Here is a 22,361-nt window from a genome sequence, read left to right as displayed (position 1 = left end):
GAGTGAAGATCTCATAGGTAGTGACTCAAGTTTCAATTTATTGGCAACAGCATTCCAGACCCTGGGGGCATCAATAGCAAAGGCCCTTCCTCCAGTATATGTACGGCAATAGGGAATATTAAGCTGGTAAATGAGTGTAGACCTTAGGTCAAATTTGTTCTTTGAAACAGAGATGAGATCCAGCAGGTAATCTGCAGATTCTTTTGCAAGTACATCATCTCGGGCCGCGAGCGGATGGCGTCACTCCACGGGATTCTTTCACTCGCGATGACGTCACACCAGAGGCAGTGGCGGGGGGGGGTGTCCCCCGCGAGGTAACGGCACGCCAGAGTAGGGGGGGGGGTCCCCTGCGTGGTGACGTAACGCTCAAAGCGGGGGGGGGGTTTACCCCACCGCGCGGTGACGTCACGCCAAAGTCGGGTCCTCTGCGTGGTGACGTAACGCTCAAAGGGGGCGGTTATCCCCCGCGCGGTGACGTCACGCCAGAGTCGGGGGTGGGTTCCTCTGCGTGGTGACGTCCGACCAGGAGGCGGAGGGGGGTGACGTCACACCAGGAGGCAGAGGGGGAGGAGTCCCCCAGGATGATGACGTCACACCAAAAGGGGGGGGGGGAGTCCCCCCGCGTGGTGACGTCACACCAGGAGGCGGCGGGGGGGGGGTCCCCCCGCGTGGTGACGTCACACCATGGCGCCGCTCATCTACTTCTGCGGCAGCGTTCGTGGCGGGCGAGGGGACGCGGCGCTGTACGCGGCCCTCATCGGGCACCTGCAGAGCCACGGCCGCGTGCTCACGGCTCACGTCGGCTGCCAGGAGCTGGGGGCGAGCGGTGAGAGGCCGGAGCGACGCGGTGGATTTGATGGTGGCGCTTTGGACTCGGGAGGTGCATCTAGCCTGGCACGAGGCGCCCGCCGCCACTTTGTGTGGGCGAACGGCGGCTGCTGTTGGTGCATCATTGCGTTTTGTGAGAAGGGCGGGCGGTCAGTCCAATGTACTCTACCGCACTTTTTAAGTGTTCAGTCAGTGAAGTGTTGGGTTCTACGTGTGAACTTACACGCCGTGGAATGTATCAAGAAGCGTTTGCGAGCTGCATCGAGCGTAGCACGCCTTAACGTGTAGAGGCCCGCAGAGCTTTGGCAGTGTTGTTGACATGTTTTTAGTCTTTTGTATTAGGTCCATTGTATAAGAAATCGGTCAACTAATTAAATTGTTACAGTAGTTATTTGCTGTGCCGTTATCCTTCGCAGTGGATTTTATTTGAAAATATTTCACCAGGATAAGCCGTTGTGTGAGATAACTAATGTACATTGTTGCAAGTGGCCAGAATCACGCTCACCTGGTCTTGCTTGTGCATTTTGGTGTAAGCCAAAATCAGAATAGGTTTCCCCCTTTTTTTTCTGGCAACAAAACAGGTGTTGAGATGTTAAAACACCAAACTGAAACCTTTTACAAGGAATCACGTCTGCATTAACCACAATACTTGTGGTCAGAATGCAAACAAAAAACATACTCTGATAATATATGCAGTCATCTTCTTGGTTCTTTCGGTAAAGTCACGTAGAAGGGAAGTAATAAAATAATAAAAATAAAACATAATACAATTATTTTATTTGCATTATTTTATTATGTTTTATTTTTATTATTTTATTACTTCCCTTCTACGTGACTTTACCGAAAGAACCAAGAAGATGAATCCCTGCAGTCACGAAAGCTGTAAATCGAAATATAATATATGCAGTCTTTGAAACTGATTGGTCCACACAAGAGACAGCTTTCTTTTGAGCCTAGTCTCAGACGGTGTTAGACCAGAGGTCTCATGATGTAGCTGCCCACCCCGGGCTCTCATTACTCTGATAGTGCTTGTCATTGTGCTGTACGCCTTTTGGCGTCCTCTGGTCGAACACTGTTTGAGACGAGGCTCAAAAGAAAGCTGTCTCTGGTGTGGACCAATCAGTTTCAAAGACAATGCATATATTATCAGAGTACATTTTTTTTGCATTCTGACCACAAGTATTGTGGTTAATGCAGACATGATTCCTTGTAAAAGGTTTCAGTTTGGTGTTATAACATCTCAACACCTATTCTTGGTTCGTTCGGTAAAGTCACGTAGAACGGAAATAATAAAAATAAAACAATAAAATTCTCACGATGTTTCGATTGCAACACAAGCAATTATCATCAGGTGTGAAAACCACAGCAATAACATTAGAAAATTTTCTTGCTGTGGTTTTCACAGAATTGTTTTTATTTTTATTATTTTCCTTCTACGTGACTTTACCGAAAGAACCAAGAATATGAATCCATACAGTCACGAAAGCTTTAAATCGAAAAATCTCAACACCTGTTTTGTTGCCAGAAAAAAAGGGGAAAACCTATTCTCATATTTTGGTACTGACAAAGGAGGTCCCATGATCCAGAACCAGAATCTTTATTTTTCGTGGAGAAATCCGAAGGGCTATGAAGATCTAATTTTCTCCACATATGTCCAGTCCTAAACCGTGTGTCTTGGTGACGATGCTGATGTGCAGGGGAGGCGAATCTGGACGAAGCCTACATCTACAGGCGCGACATGGAGTGGCTTGAACAAGCAGACGGTAAGCTGGATGGAGCCAGTGGCGCCGTGTTGACTGTAATGTCACCTAGCTCCGAAAGAACGTCTATGAACAGAGTGGAACAGAGTAGAACAGCCTGGACGTCCAGAGTAAACGCCTCGTTCAAGACGACAAACATCGGTTCCCCCGGTTCTGACGTTTTCTCGAAGATAACGACGGCACCACCAACGTCAACTCCCATCGTTGTTTTTGTTGTTGCAATATGTTTATACGGTTTCTACATTATTTGCATAGGAAAGATGGGTTAATTAACGTAAGATTTTGAATTTTTAAGGACAGTTTTGTGTCTAGAATTTCAGACCAGTAACGTGCTTTTGTAAAATACGTTTTCCCGCTAACGATAGTGACGTCGCCTCAAGGCATGTCACATCTCCTTTGGCAGGAAATGCGCACACGTGATGTCGTATGAGCACAAGTAAAAACTGAGATCGTGCGAAATTTCAGATTGGATTTGTATTGGATTAATCTGAAAAATCTGGACGGAATCCCTTATCGCTTTACTGCACTTCGCAATAGGATTCATCCCACGATATCCGCAGAATCGGTGACTGATGCTTGCGTGATCGTGTGGTGGTTGAAGTTGTTGTTGCAGAAGTGACGCAGCCATCCCTTGGAGTTGGGTACGAGATTGGCCGCGCTGTCGCCATGAAGAAGAACATTCTTTGCTTGTTCCGACCATCTTCCGGGTGGGGTAAGACATCCGATGTTTGCTTTAACTATTCAACGAGGCATCGGCTCTTCCCCCGTTCAAGGCCTATCTCACAGGTCGCCTCTTGTATATTGATGCCATGCCTCCATCATTATCCCTTGCACATAATTGCCCCCGGCTAAATTTAGCATCCATTGCTGAACATTTTACTCGTATAAGCTTTGTGCCATAGTCGTTACATGCACCTCCGTTGCTTTCCTCATATTTGTCGTTTACTCTGCATTCTGCGCATTGGGAGGTAGCTTATGCACTAAGACCGAGTGCTCTAAACACATTTCTACGTGTTTGAAACCAATTGGTTTTGTGGCCTGCACTGTTATTGTTACCGTGGCTATTTCTCATCATCTACTGATGTGATGTTGGGAGGTAGCCCATTTAAACACTTAATTCCAACGGCACTAGTTTTGCTTGGCTTGCGTCAATACTCACCCGTCTCACCACTCATACCCATCAGCAACTCGCTTGACAATCACCACGTGATTAGTTCGTGGTGTCTGGCAAGTTAGCTCTGCACGACAAACATGACCTGAGTAAATTTTGACAGCCCATCCTATGGATGGATTCATATGCAATGAATACCTCATTCATTGCATACGTTGGCCCCATCCCCCTATCAATCGGCTCCTCCCCCTCCCCAGTTCCATTAGCAGCTTCAGGCACGGTTTTTTTTTAGGCTTGGCTTAAAGGTCTTGTTAGGTTATAAACATCGCAATGCGATGGGTACTTGGATTTTGGTTATAATGAGCCTGAATTGGACTGTGGACGACATTTACTCATGTAAATGCCGACAAAATTCAACTTTATGCAATGCATACAGATGCTGTACAATTCTAAGCAAACCACTGTTGATAAGACAGAAACGTGTTTTCTAGCTCTACATAAAAAAATAATTGTGCACTTTGCTTCTTATTTGTGAACTAGCTGCACATGTAATATTAACACCAAATGTAATTGCAAATGTCATCATCAGCCATGGCCAATCGACTGCGGGATGAAGGCCTCCCCAAATCAGCACCACCTCTCATGATCCACCCGTCATCACATTGTAAATGTGTAGAACTGTTAACCATCCTTTGCGGTGTTGAGCACGATTGACCCACTTTCAAAAAAGGTGGCTGTGTATTTCCTTTGGTTTGTGGGTGACCAGTGTTATTGTCTTATTGCAGCATTGTCAGCCATGATCCGAGGGACACAGGAAAATGAAGGCGTGCAGGTGAAAGATTATTCGGAGGAGAAAGAAGCGTGTGATATTATCACACAGTTTTTAAACACCCTACAACAGCCCACTACTCTACCTTAGCATAACGGAGCCCCCGGGTGTCCTACTGTGGCCTCACTTTTTTTTCATTGAATATGTACACATTAAGACAATCTATGGTTTGTATGATTTTTACGGTTGTAAAATATTCCAAAATTAGCGACGATTAACGTATGATCACTGGTTGAAGGTCACAATGGAGTTTTCTTCTCACGCATCTGCTGTTGTGCAGTGGAAATAGTGAGCACCACTCTTGGTTCTAGTTCACAGTTGGTCCAATGATTTCTATAATCTTGTTGCAATTACACACTTTAGTTGCGATGGGTAAACTTGACTGACACTCGCAACAATTCAATAATTACAATTAAAACATTTTTTGAATACACTGCTGTTTGAGCTCAATTGTTTTATGTATTGACCTTACATTATCCGCACTCAATGATTTCATAAATTTTACACCCCTCATCCTCACTTTATCCTCACTTCTTCACACAATCCTTCCTTGAAACGTCCAACCTGCACTAATCCTCACATTTTCTCACTGCCACACAACGCCATAGCAAACACATGGCTCCCTTCATTACCTATTTTCACAGTAATTAAGTTCCACAGCCCTTGCCTGGTCCGTAAGGTGGAAGTGTTTCCTTTCTTGATCATTTTACAGTTGATCTTGAAAATGTCTTGGCATTGCTGCCAAAAAAACCCACATCTGATCTCCACAAAAGGCAGAGTGGGTCTTTAGCTGTCATAATTACAACCAATATTTCCTTACTCGATGCCCTCAACACTTTCAACAGTAGAATATCTGAAATACACTTGGCTACTGAAAACGCTATCAATATTGCCAAATGTCCTGCACCTAAATATTTAAATTGCTGTTCATTACTAGTGAGCGGCGTCTTTCATGCAATCTTAGCTGGAGTAGGTATGTTATTTTGCACCTTTCGTGGCCAAACGTGCTCATTGGAGTAGACGTCTGTATGAAGATCCCAGCATTTCCCATTGTTCACCACGACTTGCAGATGATCTTTATTATAAAAAAAATGTACACACATTATTCCAGGTAGTCAATGAGGTTTGCACAACGATAGCATTGCATGCAGTCATGTGCCATGTTTGTAGCATAATCGTGTCCATGGTTGTAGCATGCAATGTAATCTTACTTGTACAATATCTACATTGTGTGCATATATACATATATTAAAACAAAAATATCCTATGAATGTTTTAAATGTCAGGTCATACAAAAGCATTTTTTTTGTAAAGGGTACAGTGAAAAGAGTGCACAAAAACACAAACGGTCATCGCTAAGCATCTACCAAAGTGGGAGAACAGGTAAACGCCAATGTTCATCTCTTGAAAGTCATTCCGACAGCAGCACCTGAAGAATGTATTGGGTCACCACTGCCTGCAGCCTTTCCAGACAGTTGCTACCCGCCATTCAAGTGCCGAGTCATGTGCTCACAGGCGACGGAAACCTCGGGTATGGCACGTAGGTCTGGCTGGAGTCGTCCAACGTCTCCATGTTCCAGTCATTCTCCACTGGACTTCCCTTCGGCTGGGCTTGGTGATGACGATGTTTGTGATTGGCTGAGAGTTGACAGCTGGACAGAGTGCATAAAGACAAAGGTCCCCCGATTTAGCCTAAACAGACTGTTGGGGCAAGCACTATTAGCGAGTAGCAATTACGAAGGGCATACGAGGAGGTGGGTAGCCAGCACCACACCTGGTCGCCTTTGCCTCCCCAGTGGCAATATTTACACTGCACCAGATACTGATTTGAAGCCGAGTCGACCTAGGAGAGGCCCAGGACCAGTTTAGATAATCGTCACTGGTGTTTGCTGTGAACGGCAATCGAACACCGGTCACGAGGTTTGTAGCGCAGTGCACCGATCGCTACAATGCCACTCCTCAATAATGCGTGTACACGCACAAAAAACACTTTCATATAAGCACACGTATACGACAATGCCAATGTCATTTTAGTAAAAAGCAGTCTACGAATAAAATAAACCACGTAATTCTCAAGGTGAATAGAAAGTAGCAGTAGCAGTGTTCCCTCATCGGTACAATGCAATTTTACCTGTTGGAATTGCAAAGAGTTTACTGGGATCTGCAGTGCTGTCCCAGAGCTGGTGAGCACCACTTGAGGAATGCCTGTCCCACAGACAGCAGCATCGACACGCAACACCTTAGCATGCTCTAGCACACCGCAACGCAAGCCCAATACAGCACACATCACCTGATAATTGAACATACAGAGGAGTCGTGCTGCTAAACCTACATAATGCACGGGCATAATGACTTTGAAACCCCCCCCACCTACGCATTCCACAAGTAGTGACCTACGCATTCCACAAGTAGTGACTAATCCCATATCTGCATTTTCCATAAATATCCTAAATTCCTCTGTTGATATGCAAATTCCTTTGTCAAGGCGCCCTTCCTCTAACCCAGCTTAAATATACGCTGCCAAGCTTGGTGGTGTTCATTTAGACGCTGTCTTTCCGACAGACCTGTTCTTCACCTGAGGACGGCTGCTTGCGTTGTGGCCGAAACGTCGTGAGAATTGTATTTTATAACGTTTTATTTTTATTATTTTATTATTTCCCTTCTACGTGACTTTACCAAAAGAACCAAGAAGATGAGTCGCGCACAGTTGACGATTTAAGCACCGTGGATGACTGCGAGGGCCTGTGTACACAAATGGTTTTCACTGGTCCGATTATGTGGGCATGGTCGTTACAAAAGATGTTCATTCAACAGCTTTCAAGATCCAAGAAGGTTAGTGACTATATGTATGTTAAGGTTAGATACATTTCAATGCAAACTAAATGCAGCACAAACAACCCTAGAACGTGGAAAACCGATATTCTTTTATATGTAAAATGACACCCGTATACTGTATATCACTTTTCTGTTGTAAAACGATTAAATGCTCTTGCATTAGGACGAAAGCAACAGTGGATGCATTAGTTTAAAAACGAGACGTGGGCACACCAAGCCAACCTGGCTTCTTGGACCCACACTGTAATTGGAATGAGCACCATTGAAGTAAACATTGTATTCCTGTTATAATATATATTAGGAAAACTAGGAGCGTTTTACTTTGCCATTGGTAGTATAAGGTGGGTCCCGACCAGTTCCAATCACAATCCTTCACCTGCAGAAACTCAGAAACTGACAATATTTCATCAGTTACGTCATATCAAACGTCCAGATTTACCACGGCGTTTCAACTAAATCAAAATGCAGATATAATGAGTATGACAATGTGCACTTGGCTACGAAGTGGATTCTGAATATTGTTAAGGCTCCCTTCAGGTGTGTTGCCAGGACACAGCCGTGCATGCTTGTGCAGCGCCTGCCGGGAGGAACCGTGTTCAAGTGTGGGGTGCTCATTCGGACGCTGTCTTCCCGACAGACCTGTTCTTCACCTGAGGACGGCTGCTTGCGTTGTGGCCGAAACGTCGTGAGAATTTTATTTTATTATGTTTTATTTTTAAATTTCGATTTAAAGCTATTGTGACTGCAGGGATTCATCTTCTTGGTTCTTTCGGTAAAGTCACGTAGAAGGGAAATAATAAAAATAAAACATAAAATAATTCTCACGACGTTTCGGCCACAACGCAAGCAGCCGTCCTCAGGTGAAGAACAGGTCTGTCGCTGTCTTCCCGACAGACCTGTTCTTCACCTGAGGACGGCTGCTTGCGTTGTGGCCGAAACTTCGTGAGAATAATTTTATTAGATTGTATTTTTATTATTTTATTATTTTCCCTTCTACGTGACTTTACCGAAAGAACCAAGAAGATGTTTAATTTTTATTATTTTATTATTTCCCTTCTACGTGACTTTACCGAAAGAACCAAGAAGATGTTTAATTTTTATTATTTTATTATTTCCCTTCTACGTGACTTTACCGAAAGAACCAAGAAGATGAATCCCTGCAGTCACGAAAGCTTTAAATCGAAATTTAATGGTGGGGTACCTTGCTCGTGCGTGCCAGCGGAGTGCGCGTTGAACGCGTTGAGAAGGGTGAGCCCTTCGGAAGATGTGGCGTACATCACGCCGTGGGGATACATCACGTGGCCTCCGACCGTCGTGGCACACGTTGTAGGGACCAGGGTTGCCATGGACACTAAAACAGTGACGACCGCGGGGGGGGGGGCAGGCAATGAGCGACGCTCTTCTTTGAATCACATTTTAGATTCCGTTTTCAAGAAAATATTAACAAAGCAAGAATAATATACTGTATTCTTAATAAATCTTGCTCTCAAGGAAAGTATATACTTATGATAGGCAACGTTATGGATAACGGCCCTGCCATTGACAAAATGTGTTTTATTTGTCCTTGCGCATCACTGCCGATGCTGCATCGCATTGAGTTTGGGTAATATTCTTGACACCGCAATTCGAAGTTGTACAATATTGTGCAAGTTCTTTATGGTGGCACACTTTTTTCGATTGCGATGCCAACACACACGACTGTAGACGAAATGTAGCAAAGTCCTTTTCAGCCATGACAGAATAAGAGAGCGGACGAGGTCTCCCCATGCTCCCTGCTACACACCTGTGGGCGGAGACTCCACAACAGTGAAGGTGCTGCTCGATGCTGCTGTCTGACTGGTTGGCTGGAGATTGACATGTCCATTGGTTGGCTGAAGGGTCACATGACCCGGCTGGATCTGAATGGCCTGCAGCGGCATCTGCTGGGCAACTCCATTTGTCTCTGGAGGAGTAAAACCAATCACTTTAAAAGCACGTCGTCACCCAGCACAACACAGTTCACCCTAACACATGGCATCTCGAGGCACAAGCATGTCACCGCATTACAGTGCAACACACTACACCTACGTGGCATCTCGGGGTATACTTCACTTTGGCACTCGGCACCTTCATGGTTGACAAAAGACAAATAGTTCACTGCTTTAGCCCACCGGTGTGTTGAAGCGTGAAACCACAACATTTACAATTTGAGTACGACGTTTCGCTGGTAATTGCATCCAACATCATCGGGCAATTCGCCAGAATGGTGAGGCTCTGCTGTGTCTCCCGTTCTTATATAGAGCAGCAGCAGGGTGACGTCATCATTAACTCATCAGACTTGATTAGTAATCAGACTATTGTTACGATGCGAGTTGTAGATTAGTAATCATTTGGAATGTGTTCTATTGTGATTATGCTACATTAGTAATCAGTTAGTGTTTGTTTATAAGGAATTGTAATGTATCTTATTTAATAATACGCTTCCAGGCCGCACTAAGCCTGTAGCTGTCTGAGCGATTAAAGTTATTTCTGTTTCTCTCAATTTCAATGGATTCTCTAATTAGTCTTTGCCAGTAGTAACTAGTTTTACACAACACTTCAACGTTGTCAAAATCAATTCAGTGTCCCTGTTGGCATGCATGTTCTGCCACTGCCGCCAGTTGTGTTTGCGATAGTTTAATATTTCTCTGGTGTTCTTTTAGTCTTACACTAACGTTACGCCCTGTCTGTCCAATATAGCATCTGCCACATACACAATTAATCCGATATACACCTTCTGTTGATAATTTAGGTAATTCGTCTTTAGTGCACGTTACTAGTTGTTGAATTTTGTGTACTGTACCAAATCTTACTGTAATGTTTTGCTTTTGCAAAACACGGGCTAATTTGTCAGTTACTCCTGAGATAAATGGTATTTTTATTATTTTAATAATCTGATCGCTTTCAGCAGTGTTGCTTTGCGATTGTGATTTGGCATTTAGTGCTCTGTTAATTTGAGCATTATTGTAGCCATTCTGTCTTAGTGCTTCTTTAACATGTTTAATCTCTCTCACTAGACTTTCACCATCTGACACTGTTTTAGCCCGATGTATGAGCGTCTTGATAAGAGAGGATTTCTGAGCTGGGTGATGAATTACCAGCGAAACGTCGTACTCAAATTGTAAATGTTGTGGTTTCACGCTTCAACACACCGGTGGGCTAAAGCAGTGAACTATTTGTCTTTTGTCAACGTGACACTTTTTTACTGATTGGCCGTGTCGGGTGGTGGAGGGTTACGACACATTTATAAATAACGCGATCTAAACCCAAAAACGTTGATTATGAATAATATTGGTCGCGAAAGCCTACGTGTTAAACCTTCATGGTTCTTTGGAGACTTTCTATACTTTGCACGATTAGCTTACAAAATAATGGTGTTTCATTAGGGTTGTACATGCGATACGCCCACAATGCAATACACGTCTCACAACACGGTGGGGCATGAGAGAACAGGAGGGACCGAGCAAGGGAAGGAGAATGGAAGCATTTTATGGGGCCCGAAGACATGGCATTGAAGAGGAAACTTTTGAGGAGAGATCTGACAGCAGAGAGGGGAAGGGAAGTGGTCGAGTTGCCTGGAGCCTGAGCTGTAGAAGGTAACTGGTTTTTATTCATGTGAAAGTCCAGTTTACACAAGCCTGGTGACAATTGTAGGGAATTATTTTTTTTAATCTTCAATGTGTGGTACATTTTTCCTCCAATTGACACCCATGTATTAACATGGTTAAGTGAAAAGATAAACAACTCAAAATGTATCATTGTATAGCTATTGCACTGAAGCACGCAGCCTATGGTCATCCACGAGGGAGGGGGAATAGTGTGAAGGCAAAGCAAACCTATGGAAAGAATTTGTCCTGCAGAGGAGCCTGGAAATCGGAATACAGTGTGCTGTCCGCCACACGATGGAGGCCCAGGAAGGGTCAGCTGCTGTGAGAGGGATCCGATTGGTGTTCCTGGAGGCAAGATAGTACCTACAAATATATCAAATCCAATAATTAGTACATTTTGTATCTGCGCCATGCTTATAGTGATTGTCTATCACGAACGGCGCTATGTTTCACATTCGATTATAGTCTGCAGTAATTTCACAGATGGTAGGGTGATGTTGCTAGATGGTTAGGTAATGTGCCAAATAATTGAAGAAATTTGGACCGTGAAGCTGACACACGTGGCCTACTCTTTTTCGAATACCATCAAAGCCTCTTTAACGTCCACTGTGAAACAGTGGGAGCACATTTTTTGCCGAGTGCACGTGCAGTATTAACCAGGGGCGGCCGCTGGGCTCGAGTCGCGAATCTCTACAACAAGCGGCAATCGTGACATGAACAGAAACGTGCATGCACAAGTGAGGTTACAGCCCCTTTAAGTTCCAGCATGGCATCTTGAAGCCAAAATGGGGTGGCATAGTTGTACTGCGGAGGGTTAGAACAGCTGCATCGCTTGCACTTTATCAGGCAAACCTTTAGCCATACTTAATCTACTCCTATACATCACGACACATTGGGATATAGGCGAGGGCTTTCATCCCTCTCCAAAGCCCTGGAGCTGCTATTGGTGGCGAGGCACTGAAAGGCATAAAGATGCAGGTGGACAGACCGACTCGAGGCAAATGCTGACCGGGCATGAGCGTGATGGCATTGGGTAGCACACTGGAGCTCTGGCAAACTCCTTGGTTGCCTCCTTTGCTGGTGCCGCTGCTGCTGGCACTGCTGCTGGTATGGGTGCCGAGCACAGGCGCCATGTAGCTGGTGATGGGGAAGGCAGTGCTGCTTCCAAACTGCACGCTGGTGGCGGCCCCCCCTGCCGACTGCCCGCTGGTCACCGCTCCCGGGATGTTCGAGATGGTTACCAGGGAGGGCTTGGCCGTGGTTTCGTGCTGGAACGCGCAAGCATCATCGTGAAATGGACAAAGTGTCCCAGCTATGATATAAATAAAATGTAAAAACGTCAACACTTTGCCAATAACGATGCCTTTCAAATAAAATACGTAACATTTTGGGCAATGGGATTTTTTCGTTGAACTATAAGATTATCGCCCGAAACATTGTCTATTACATTTGTAATCTTGATTTGAAGCTTTCGTAACTGCAGGAATCCATACTCTTTGGTTGTTTCGGTAAAGTCACGTGAGAAAGCTGATGATGGACGCTTGTGTTGCGCCCCAAAACGTCGTGATTTATTTTATTTTATACTTACGTGACTTTACCGAAAGAACCAAAGAGTATTACATTTTTGTTGGTGATGCTGCCGCTACGGTGTCAGTGATGCACTGGCAACGTAGCAGCATCACCAAATAATTTGTTCAACTATGATTTTAAAGAAGCGCGCGCGCGTACACAAATGATAGAGGGAGCACCCAGCATTTATCTCCACATTTTCTGAGCTCACTCTCGATTTCTAACACAGAACACAACAAGAAAAAAATGTTCGCAACGCTGCAATGTTAAATATTCTGCGAGTGACGGTCGGTGGGTTTACCTTGACGTCAGACGAGGAAGTTTCCCCGTCTGCCACCTGGTAGATCAGTTCGGTCTCCTCAAAGCCCGTGGCACTCATGCGCTGTTGGGTACCAGAGTCAGTCCTTGGTGGCGAGTCGGGCGAGTTGAGGCAGGTCTGGATGAGCGCCTTGCCACTCTCACTGGTTATCATGGGCTGCAGCTTACGCGTGGCAAACGTGTACACGTGTCCCGTCTCACTTGCCACCAACAGCAGCACCTGCGTGCCTGTCAGAGTTGACAGCTCGTATGCCTTAGGGGGGCAGGACGTGGGTGGGGGGGAGCGAGGATACACAAGAAACGCCGCACGGCTTAAAACTATTTAAAAGACAACCTTGATTATTATTTCACTCTGTAATGCCACTAGGGCCACGAGCTAAGAACATTCCTTCCGTCAGTAGGTGCGCGTCTGTGGGGAACACACCGACAAATGTGTAACATTGCCATTGATCACCGGGCAAGCAGCACTGTATCGGCATGATATGTTGACACAAAATATGTGCGCCCGAGTGGCGTGTTGTTTTTTGCGACGTGCACTTGTGTACGTGTTCTTCTGATTTATGTCTTGCGCTGTGCTGTGCGTTTGTTGTGTGCGGCGTCGATCTGTGTGTACTGTGTCTCGCGTACTGTATTGGGTACTGTGTGTGCCGTATCCTGTGTCTTGTGAAGAGCGTTAGGTGCGTTGTGTCCTGTGCATCAATTACAGTCTTTGGTGTCGTGTCCTGTGGCTTGTGAAGAGCGTTAGGTGCGTTGTGTCCTGTGCATCAATTACAGTCTTTGGTGTCGTGTCCTGTGGCTTGTGAAGATCGTTAGGTGCGTTGTGTCCTGTGCATCAATTACAGTCTTTGGTGTCGTGTCCTGTGGCTTGTGAAGATCGTTAGGTGCGTTGTGTCCTGTGCATCAATTACAGTCTTTGGTGCCGTGTCCTGTGTCTTGTGAAGAGCGTTAGGTGCGTTGTGTCCTGTGCATCAATTACAGTCTTTGGTGTCGTGTCCTGTGTCTTGTGAAGAGCGTTAGGTGCGTTGTGTCCTGTGCATCAATTACAGTCTTTGGTGTCGTGTCCTGTGGCTTGTGAAGAGCGTTAGGTACGTTGTGTCCTGTGCATCAATTACAGTCTTTGGTGTCGTGTCCTGTGGCTTGTGAAGATCGTTAGGTGCGTTGTGTCCTGTGCATCAATTACAGTCTTTGGTGCCGTGTCCTGTGTCTTGTGAAGAGCGTTAGGTGCGTTGTGTCCTTTGCATCAATTACAGTCTTTGTTGTCGTGTCCTGTGTCTTGTGAAGAGCGTTAGGTGCGTTGTGTCCTGTGCATCAATTACAGTCTTTGGTGTCGTGTCCTGTGTCTTGTGAAGAGCGTTAGGTGCGTTGTGTCCTGTGCATCAATTACAATCTTTGGTGTCGTGTCCTGTGTCTTGTGAAGAGCGTTAGGTGCGTTGTGTCCTGTGCATCAATTACAGTCTTTGGTGTCGTGTCCTGTGTCTTGTGAAGAGCGTTAGGTGCGTCGTGTCCTGTGCATCAATTACAGTCTTTGGTGCCGTGTCCTGTGGCTTGTGAAGAGCGTTAGGTGCGTTGTGTCCTGTGCATCAATTACAGTCTTTGGTGTCGTGTCCTGTGTCTTGTGAAGAGCGTTAGGTGCGTCGTGTCCTGTGCATCAATTACAGTCTTTGGTGTCGTGTCCTGTGTCTTGTGAAGAGCGTTAGGTGCGTTGTGTCCTGTGCATCAATTACAGTCTTTGGTGTCGTGTCCTGTGTCTTGTGAAGAGCGTTAGGTGCGTTGTGTCCTGTGCATCAATTACAGTCTTTGGTGTCGTGTCCTGTGTCTTGTGAAGAGCGTTAGGTGCGTTGTGTCCTGTGCATCAATTACAGTCTTTGGTGTCGTGTCCTGTGTCTTGTGAAGAGCGTTAGGTGCGTTGTGTCCTGTACATTAATTACAGTCTTTGGTGTCGTGTGTCTTGTGAAGAGCGTTAGGTGCGTTGTGTCCTGTGCATCAATTACAGTCTTTGGTGCCGTGTCCTGTGGCTTGTGTACTCCGGTATATGTACTGTACGTTGCGTCCTATGGCTTCCGTACTGTTGCACTGTACGCTGTTTCATACGCCTTGTGTAATGAATTGTGTACTGTAGGCTGTGTCATACGGCGTGTGTACTGCTGTGTACTGTTGTGTCCTATGCCTTGTGCACTGTATTCTGTTCGCTGTTATCCTCATGCCTTGTGTGCACGTTCTCTGTGTGTACTGTATGGTGCTGCACGACAGGGTGGGTGTCTCTGGTGAGCTGCCAGTACCCCTTACCTTCTTCATGATGCCCGTCTTACGCTTGCTGAACGTGGTGTATCGCCTGAGCTTGTTGTCTATGAATGCCATCTTGATCTTCACCCGCCCGCGGGTCTTCTTGCCCGGCTTGAGGGCGACCTCTCCCGCCTGGCTCGACCCCGCCACGACCCCGCCGCCCTCGCTCTCCGCGTCGCTGTCTGCGGACATGTCCTGGTCCACGCCGCCCTGCATCGCACCCTCCTCCTCCTGGTCCCCGACGTTTCGGGGACACCCCCTCTTGATTTACCCTCGCTGGGCCTCGGGCTCTCGACTGGTTTCGGCGAGGTGGTCGCCGAGTGTTCTCGGGTCTTGGGTGTCCCTTGGGGTCTTCCGAGTCGTGGGGGTGGGGGTCCCTGCTGAGCAAAGTCCCTGGGGTTCGCAGTCTCGGGCCCCTGGTTGAAGGGGGTCCCCAGGGTATCGCGGGCCCCTGGTTGAGCTGAGATGCCCTGCGCCTCAGGGTACCTGGTTGAGCTGGGTACCTAGTTGAGCGGGGTCCTTGGGTGTCCCCCTGTGTCTCGGGGTCCCCGATTGATCGGGGTCCCTTGCTGAGAGGGGTCCCTGTGTGTCTGGGGGTTCCTCGTTGTGTGGTTCCTGGACCCCGGGTTCACTTCGAAGCGATTTCCTCGCGTCTCAGAAAGGACGCCTCACCACCCCCCAACCACCCCCCTACGCTGTATTCTTGAGCCGCTGAAAATAGTTCGCGCTCGGAAGCCGCCCGCCGTCCCGCGTTCAGGCGGGACGGCATCGCGGCTCGGCTTCGGCTGGTGTGGGGGGGTTAGACAGCGTCGGAGGAGGGCGACATCGACGGAGAATTTCGCGCGAGAAAAAACAGGAAGGTGGCTTACGCGGAGGGATCGTTCAGCGCACTCCGCCCTTCCACCATATAAAGGCACGGGGTTTCCTTTTAAGGGACATCAGGGCCCATATAGGGAGGGTGCGCGCGTGCCACGCCCATTCTCGCGCGCGGTTACCATGGGGACCACGGGGTCCCGGGTGCTGGTTGCTGGGGGGAACCCCGTCCAGGGTTGGGGGGGGGGGCCCTGGTGGCATGGACCCCGTGCAGGGTGGGGGGGGGGGCCCTGGTGGCATGGACCCCGGCAAGTTTTCGAGGGGATCCCGGTAAAGAGAAACACAAGAAGGGGAGAAGGGGACCCCATACCTGACAACCCCTTGTCAGTGCCCTATCTTATTACAGACCGATTCAGAGCTTATTGGTCACCACCGTGCACCTTATACATCTCAACGTTCATTCTACGAAGTCCCATCGCAGGGGAGAAACACAAACAAATAGATAACATTATTATTTTTATTTTAAACTCAATTTCCATGAATTTCGATTTAAAGCTTTCGTGACTGCAGGGATTCATATTATTGGTTCTTTCGGTAAAGTCACGTCGAAGGGAAATAATCAAATATAATTTTATTATAAAAATAATAAAAGATAATAACATTTGATTTTATTATTTCCTTTCGACGTGACTTTACCGAAAGAACCAAGAATATAAATTTCCCTGCACACGAATATGGGTAAGCCGTATTGGGTTGACAGATCTGGACCCCACCTCCCTCCCCCTGCTAAAGGGGATCCACAAACCCCGTTGAGAAGAAGCACAGATGGGGACCTCAACCGCCGATCGAGGCGATACGGAACCCCCCCTGGTGAAGCGGTTTTACTGAGTGGGGGGGTTGAACCCCCTGGTTAAGGGGGGCTCGGTAACCCCTTCAGAGGAAACTCGTCTCAGCTGGTGGGCAGCGCTCTCTGCTGTCCCCCCGGTCAACGCCATCGCCTGGACACAAAGCCGTGAACCGTTCCATTCATTTATACCGAACTTATTCAACGATAACACATTCCTGCGGAGGGAGCTGGTAGGAACGTTGGGTTGCTCGGTCAATGGCCAGGGTCAACGGCGGCGTGGTGTATTCCGCAAATATGCCCGACTGTGAGGGCGGGCACAAGCCGGCGTGAGTAGGTTAAACGTTGAGTTTTATAAGGGCACCACGGGGTGACCAGCCCCTCCCCACCCAGCCCCACCCAGCCCCTCCCTCCCCACCCAGCCTCTCCCCAACCTCCCCACCCAGCCCCTCCCCACCCTCCCCTCCCCACCCAGCCCCTCCCTCCCCACCCAGCCCCTCCCTCCCCACCCAGCCCCTCTCTGCACGACGGACACAATAATCCCCTGTGGGCTGGTGTAACCAGAAAGTTCCTACTAGTATTATAGTATTATTTCACAGCTCAATTCCACTCGTCTATAAATACTGTGCGTGGCCTTAAAAGGGGAATAAAATAAATATACACCAGGCGACGTTTCGGCTGATGGCACTTCATTGCCCGAAACGTCACCGATTATATTTTATTATTTTAAGGCCACGGACGTGTTGACGTTGGTTTAACACTTAGGGTTTCGCGACCATAATATAAGTTTTTTGGGGGGGGGCGAAACCCCACAAAAAACTCTGATGGATAATATTTTTAACGCGATCTAACCCAAAAACCTCTATTACGAATGTGTTGAAGTTGCTTTGTGATTCGTGCTTTGGCCTCCACTTCCGACGCAGCAACATCACCAAATAATGTCCTCATTTGATTTATTGGAAAGAGAAACTAAATACCCCTCACGAGGCCGGGTGGTGTTTACCACACCAGGCGGCTGCTCGATCTGAACCGCTTCCACCTCCACTCCCACCTCAACCTTCGCCTGTGTCAGGATCAAACCACAAACCCCGCTTCAAGGTTTACCATTGATAGGCACCTTACTCGCAAAACAAGAAGACGACTTCTTAATGCCTATGCAGGAAACGTGATCAATGACGCTCACGCGATAGCTGGGAGCAGGGATATTTGGTTTGGTTTATATTTTGGCATAGGTAAACAAACACCCATTGGGTACATACAAAAAGAATAAGGAAATGCTTTAGCATTTCTGACAATAATACAGGTGGCTAATACATTTTTGAGGACATTTTTGCGGGTAATTTTTGTTCCGTCTTTCATGCGAATTCCAAGCATGCATCTACACATGCTTCTTTGCACATCTCTCAGTTGTTGTTCCAGTTCCTTAACATTGTACAACTAACGACTACGAAACTAAACATCTTTTATATTTTACCAGGTAAGGCCCACTGAGCAATACAGCTCTTTGTCCGAAACCACTTGGCCACAAATGATAGCTGAACGAAGTGGCTTATCACGTGGACATATATAGCAGCCAAATACTCTAAACGCACGCTGATTCTAAATGTGGAGGGGAAAATCGAAGGACCCGGAGACAAATCCAAGAGATCACGGGGAGAACATTCAAACTCCCAATATACAACAGGCGTCAAGGAGTTGCGATCAAACCCACGACTCCCTGTACACCAGGAGAGGTAATAAACATCTCGCCACCGTGGCGCCCCCACGCCGTATCAAATAGGTTTTGTGAAGCAGGGCACTTGGGCATTTATGAGGCAAGTGTGAACCACGAGTGCGTTGGAAGCAGCACAGAAGAGCGGGTTCGCTGGATGCGGCAATCGGGCTTGGGGTGGCGTGAAAGGTCGACGAGTTTCCCCATCTCGGCAGAGATCGATGCCGCACCAGGGCTAAGTGTATCTTTTCTCCGATTGAGGGACATTTTTGGAGCTCTGTTACTGAGCCAGGGCTTCGGGGTTAAGGTTTGGGTTAAGGGTCATCCAGCCGTGGATTGATCATGGTCTCATGCTGATCAAAGTTGAAAAGACCACGGAATCGCCTTTGACCTGGGAATACGAGATGGGTTTCATGGTGCAGTTGTAGAGGCAGTGATGGACACGAGGTGGCGCGCACACCGCCCGACTCAAGAAATGAAACTTGAAACGGATGCAGCTGATGTTGCTGCCGATGCTTCTGAGAGTGACAGTGGCCCACAGTCTCCACCTCCACCTTATCCAGCTCCTCCTCCTCGACGTGATCCTATACCACTCCTCACACCTCCCTTCTCCAGTCCCGCAACGATGAAAGCAACATTTTTCTTACCATCGTAAGGGGCCGTCCATAAATAACGTCACGCACCTGGGGGGGGGGGGGGGGGGGTGAGACATTTGTGACGATGTGTGACGAGGGGGGGGGGGGGTGAGAAATGTGATGTCACGTAAAAATGCGCAACAGTAAATAAATATAGACAACACGTTCTACTTAATTAAATAGACTTTTTAATAAATGTGTTCTCCTACAACATCAGAGTGCAGCGCCACATTAAACACGCACTGCAATGACAATAGTTTAAAGCGATTTGAAGCATGTTTTATTTTCAAAATAGAAATATGGTTTTGGGGGGGGGGGCGCAGAGCTTTGTGACGTCACATTTGAGGGGGGGGTCTGACTTTTTGTGACGCCGTGTAACGAGGGGGGGCGTCAAACATAGTCCAAAATCGCGTGACGTCATTTATGGACGGCCCCTAATGAATGTGACAACGCCTATACGGTTGCGTGTCTCGTGAGGTTTTATAATTTCAAAATGTACACACGGAAAACCGGGAGCAGTGGTGCGCTCCGAACCCCGGCGAACGTCAGTGGCGAGTGATACCTGAACAGATCGTGAGTCATCCCGTCGTCACCAACTGGCACCCAAGTATGGTCGATGATGGTCAAGCAATTCCCCATTTTCGACACGGCCTGGGAGAGCCCTTCATCCAGTCGTGCTGGATTGACAAAGGACTGTAAATTATTATTAATATGATAACCAATGGGTCGGGTCGTGGTGCAGTGGTTATCATACTGCGCGATCAGCTCGGTCCACCTAAGGTCGATTCCCAGCTACGACCAAAAATAATTTCCCACGTCCTCAGCCAACCGTGGAAATTCCCCCTTTTTATGACGAGGACCAGTATATCCACATGACCACGACTGCTGGCTTCCTCTTTTGATGATGAGGATTATATTGCTTGCTTCTTTATATCGGTTATGAAAAGGCAGTGGCTCTTGATCACGATACCACGGGGATTCTGGTAAGGAATACAAATCTCAAGTTGAAGAAGCCGTCACTGCCAATGCCCTTGATGACACCATACGCCAGAGGTGGGACAAAGTCATTGTTATGCAAGTCACAAGTAAGTCTCAAGTCTTTGCTCTCGAGTCCCGAGTCGAGTCAAAGATGAGGCAAGTCCAAGTCGAGTCTGAAGTCATCAAAATCATGACTCGAGTCTGACTCGAGTCCAAGTCGCATGACTCGAGTCCACACCTCTGAGGTGGGACAAAGTCATTGTTGTGCAAGTCACAAGTAAGTCTCAAGTCTTTGCTCTCGAGTCCCGAGTCAAGTCGAGTCAAAGATGAGGCAAGTCCAAGTCGAGTCTGAAGTCATCAAAATCATGACTCGAGTCTGACTCGAGTCCAAGTCGCATGACTCGAGTCCACACCTCTGCCATACGCCGCCTTCGCTTCCTTCTGTCTGCAATACCCTTCTGTGCGTTGCATAGCTGTCGCCTGTCCTCAACGGTCAAGGTTTTATTTGGCGCTTTACTATAATAATGGGGCGTCACGCTGGCGAGGAGATGTTAGATACTTCGCCTGTTATGCAGAAGGTCGTGGGATCGACCCCGAACCTGACGCCTGTATATTTGGAGTATGCATGTTCTCCCCGTGGTTGCGTGGATTTTTCTCCGGGTCGTCCGGGTTTAGACGTCCACATTTAGAATCAACACGCGTTTGGAGTATTTGGCTGCTATAAATTTCCACGTGATAAGCCACTTCGTTGAGCTATCATTTGTGACCAGATCGCTTTTGAACAAGAGCTATTCATAGTTCAGAGGGCCTTACCTGGTAAAATAAAATATTTGAGTTTAAATAATAGTTCTCTCTCCCCATTCCCCCCGCTCTCCATATTATTTGTTCAATGCCTGGCTTTTTAAGACTTTGCACCATGAAACATTTGCTGATGTGTGCATGTGCTGTTCGGGTATATTTACTCCATCCAATGTCTCCGCGTACAAAAGAGACGCCTGTTCTCAACGGACTCTTAGTAAATATTTGTGATCATAGCCAGCCATGATCTATCCATTGCTGGATGAAGGCCTCCCGAAGTTGTCACCAACCCTCGCTGTCCCGCGATGCAACAAACCACGTGCAGGTATAGCCGAGAGGCGGTGGCTACGATGCACGTGGCCTGTAGTCCAGCACTGTGGAGGCAGCGGCGAGGAGGGTTGGTGGATCGAACAAAATGACAAAATGTTGCAAGACTCCCCGATTAACACGGTTGCCTACGTACGGTGTGCAAAACATCCTACATACAGAATGCAATACAGCACGGTGTGCACTGAAATAATTTGTCCCTTCTGTATATGATAGAGCGTTGCCCCCTCGCATGTGCAATGACAATCGAGCCTGCATGCGGTGCGAGTGCACTAGTGGCCACGGGAGGTAATGACAGGGGAGTCAGCCAGATTTGCTGTGACGGTCCCACCTGATGACGGAGACTTGTGTTGCCTCCGAAACGTTGTGATTTTTACTTTATTTTATTTTTTAATAATTTTAATTTCATGTTTTACCTACGTGACTTTACCGAAAGAACTAAGAGTATGAATCCTTGCAGTCACGAAAGCTTCAAATCAAGGCTACGGGAATATTCGAGAAGGGAGCGCGGTCAGGTGACGGAAGAGGACGGTGGAGTCTGCCGGTGGAGCGAGTGTCCAGAGTCAGCGAGAAGGTTCGGGAAGGGGGGCGTGGCCTCGGTCGGTATATAAGGGGCTCTTGGAGTGGGGCCTGATTTCGATTTAAAGCTTTCGTGACTGCAGGGATTCATCTTCTTGGTTCTTTCGGTAAAGTCACGTAGAAGGGAGATGATAAAATAATAAAATAAAACATAATAAAATACGCTGTCTTTCCGACAGACCTGTTCTTCACCTGAGGACGGCTGCTTGCGTTGTGGCCGAAACGTCGTGAGAATTGTTTTATTTTATTATGTTTTAGTTTTATTATTTTATTATCTCCCTTCTACGTGACTTTACCGAAAGAACCAAGAAGGTGGGGCATGATGTCAAGTGAACGTGTCTGCAATAAAGTGTCATCTCAAGAGAAGTGCGTTGAGTCGTCATTACACACGAGTGCGGTTTCTCGGGGTGCTCCGCTTTCCTCCCACATGTATCAACACTGACAGAATGCCCGAACACATCTCACGGCGATCATCGGATATGAACATCTGAAACGGTCCTGTACCTCCCCAAGGTGG

The 22,361-nt window shown here is 47.2% G+C and overlaps 2 protein-coding genes across 5 annotated transcripts; one reads left to right on the top strand and one right to left on the bottom strand.

The window, feature by feature from the left end:
* The first annotated feature begins 617 nt into the window (after window positions 1-617).
* On the top strand, window positions 618-4,961 carry DNPH1 (2'-deoxynucleoside 5'-phosphate N-hydrolase 1). The gene is made up of 4 exons (XM_078608573.1): window positions 618-826; window positions 2,526-2,591; window positions 3,190-3,300; window positions 4,485-4,961. Exons 1-4 carry the CDS (start codon window positions 685-687, stop codon window positions 4,616-4,618), a joined length of 453 nt encoding a protein of 150 aa, XP_078464699.1. The 5' UTR covers window positions 618-684; the 3' UTR covers window positions 4,619-4,961.
* A 631-nt stretch (window positions 4,962-5,592) lies between these two features.
* LOC144728871 (serum response factor-like) lies at window positions 5,593-15,518 on the bottom strand. 4 transcript variants are annotated; one of them, XM_078608568.1, is made up of 8 exons: window positions 15,163-15,518; window positions 12,860-13,129; window positions 11,999-12,257; window positions 11,218-11,352; window positions 9,147-9,305; window positions 8,565-8,714; window positions 6,660-6,733; window positions 5,593-6,180 (listed from the first exon to the last, which is right to left on the bottom strand). In XM_078608568.1, the coding sequence occupies exons 1-8, from the start codon at window positions 15,373-15,375 to the stop codon at window positions 6,109-6,111; spliced, it is 1,332 nt and encodes a 443-aa protein (XP_078464694.1). In that variant the 5' UTR covers window positions 15,376-15,518; the 3' UTR covers window positions 5,593-6,108. The 4 variants fall into 4 exon arrangements, with proteins under 4 accessions (XP_078464694.1, XP_078464695.1, XP_078464697.1 ...); XM_078608569.1 differs by having other exon boundaries at window positions 11,218-11,334; XM_078608571.1 differs by lacking the exon at window positions 9,147-9,305.
* Between the last annotated feature and the right edge of the window lie 6,843 nt (window positions 15,519-22,361).

This window comes from Lampetra planeri, chromosome 30 (genome assembly GCF_965212315.1).
Source record: "Lampetra planeri chromosome 30, kcLamPlan1.2.h2, whole genome shotgun sequence".
NCBI classification, from domain to species: Eukaryota; Metazoa; Chordata; class Hyperoartia; order Petromyzontiformes; family Petromyzontidae; genus Lampetra; species Lampetra planeri.
This window is presented reverse-complemented; position numbering and strand designations above follow the sequence as displayed.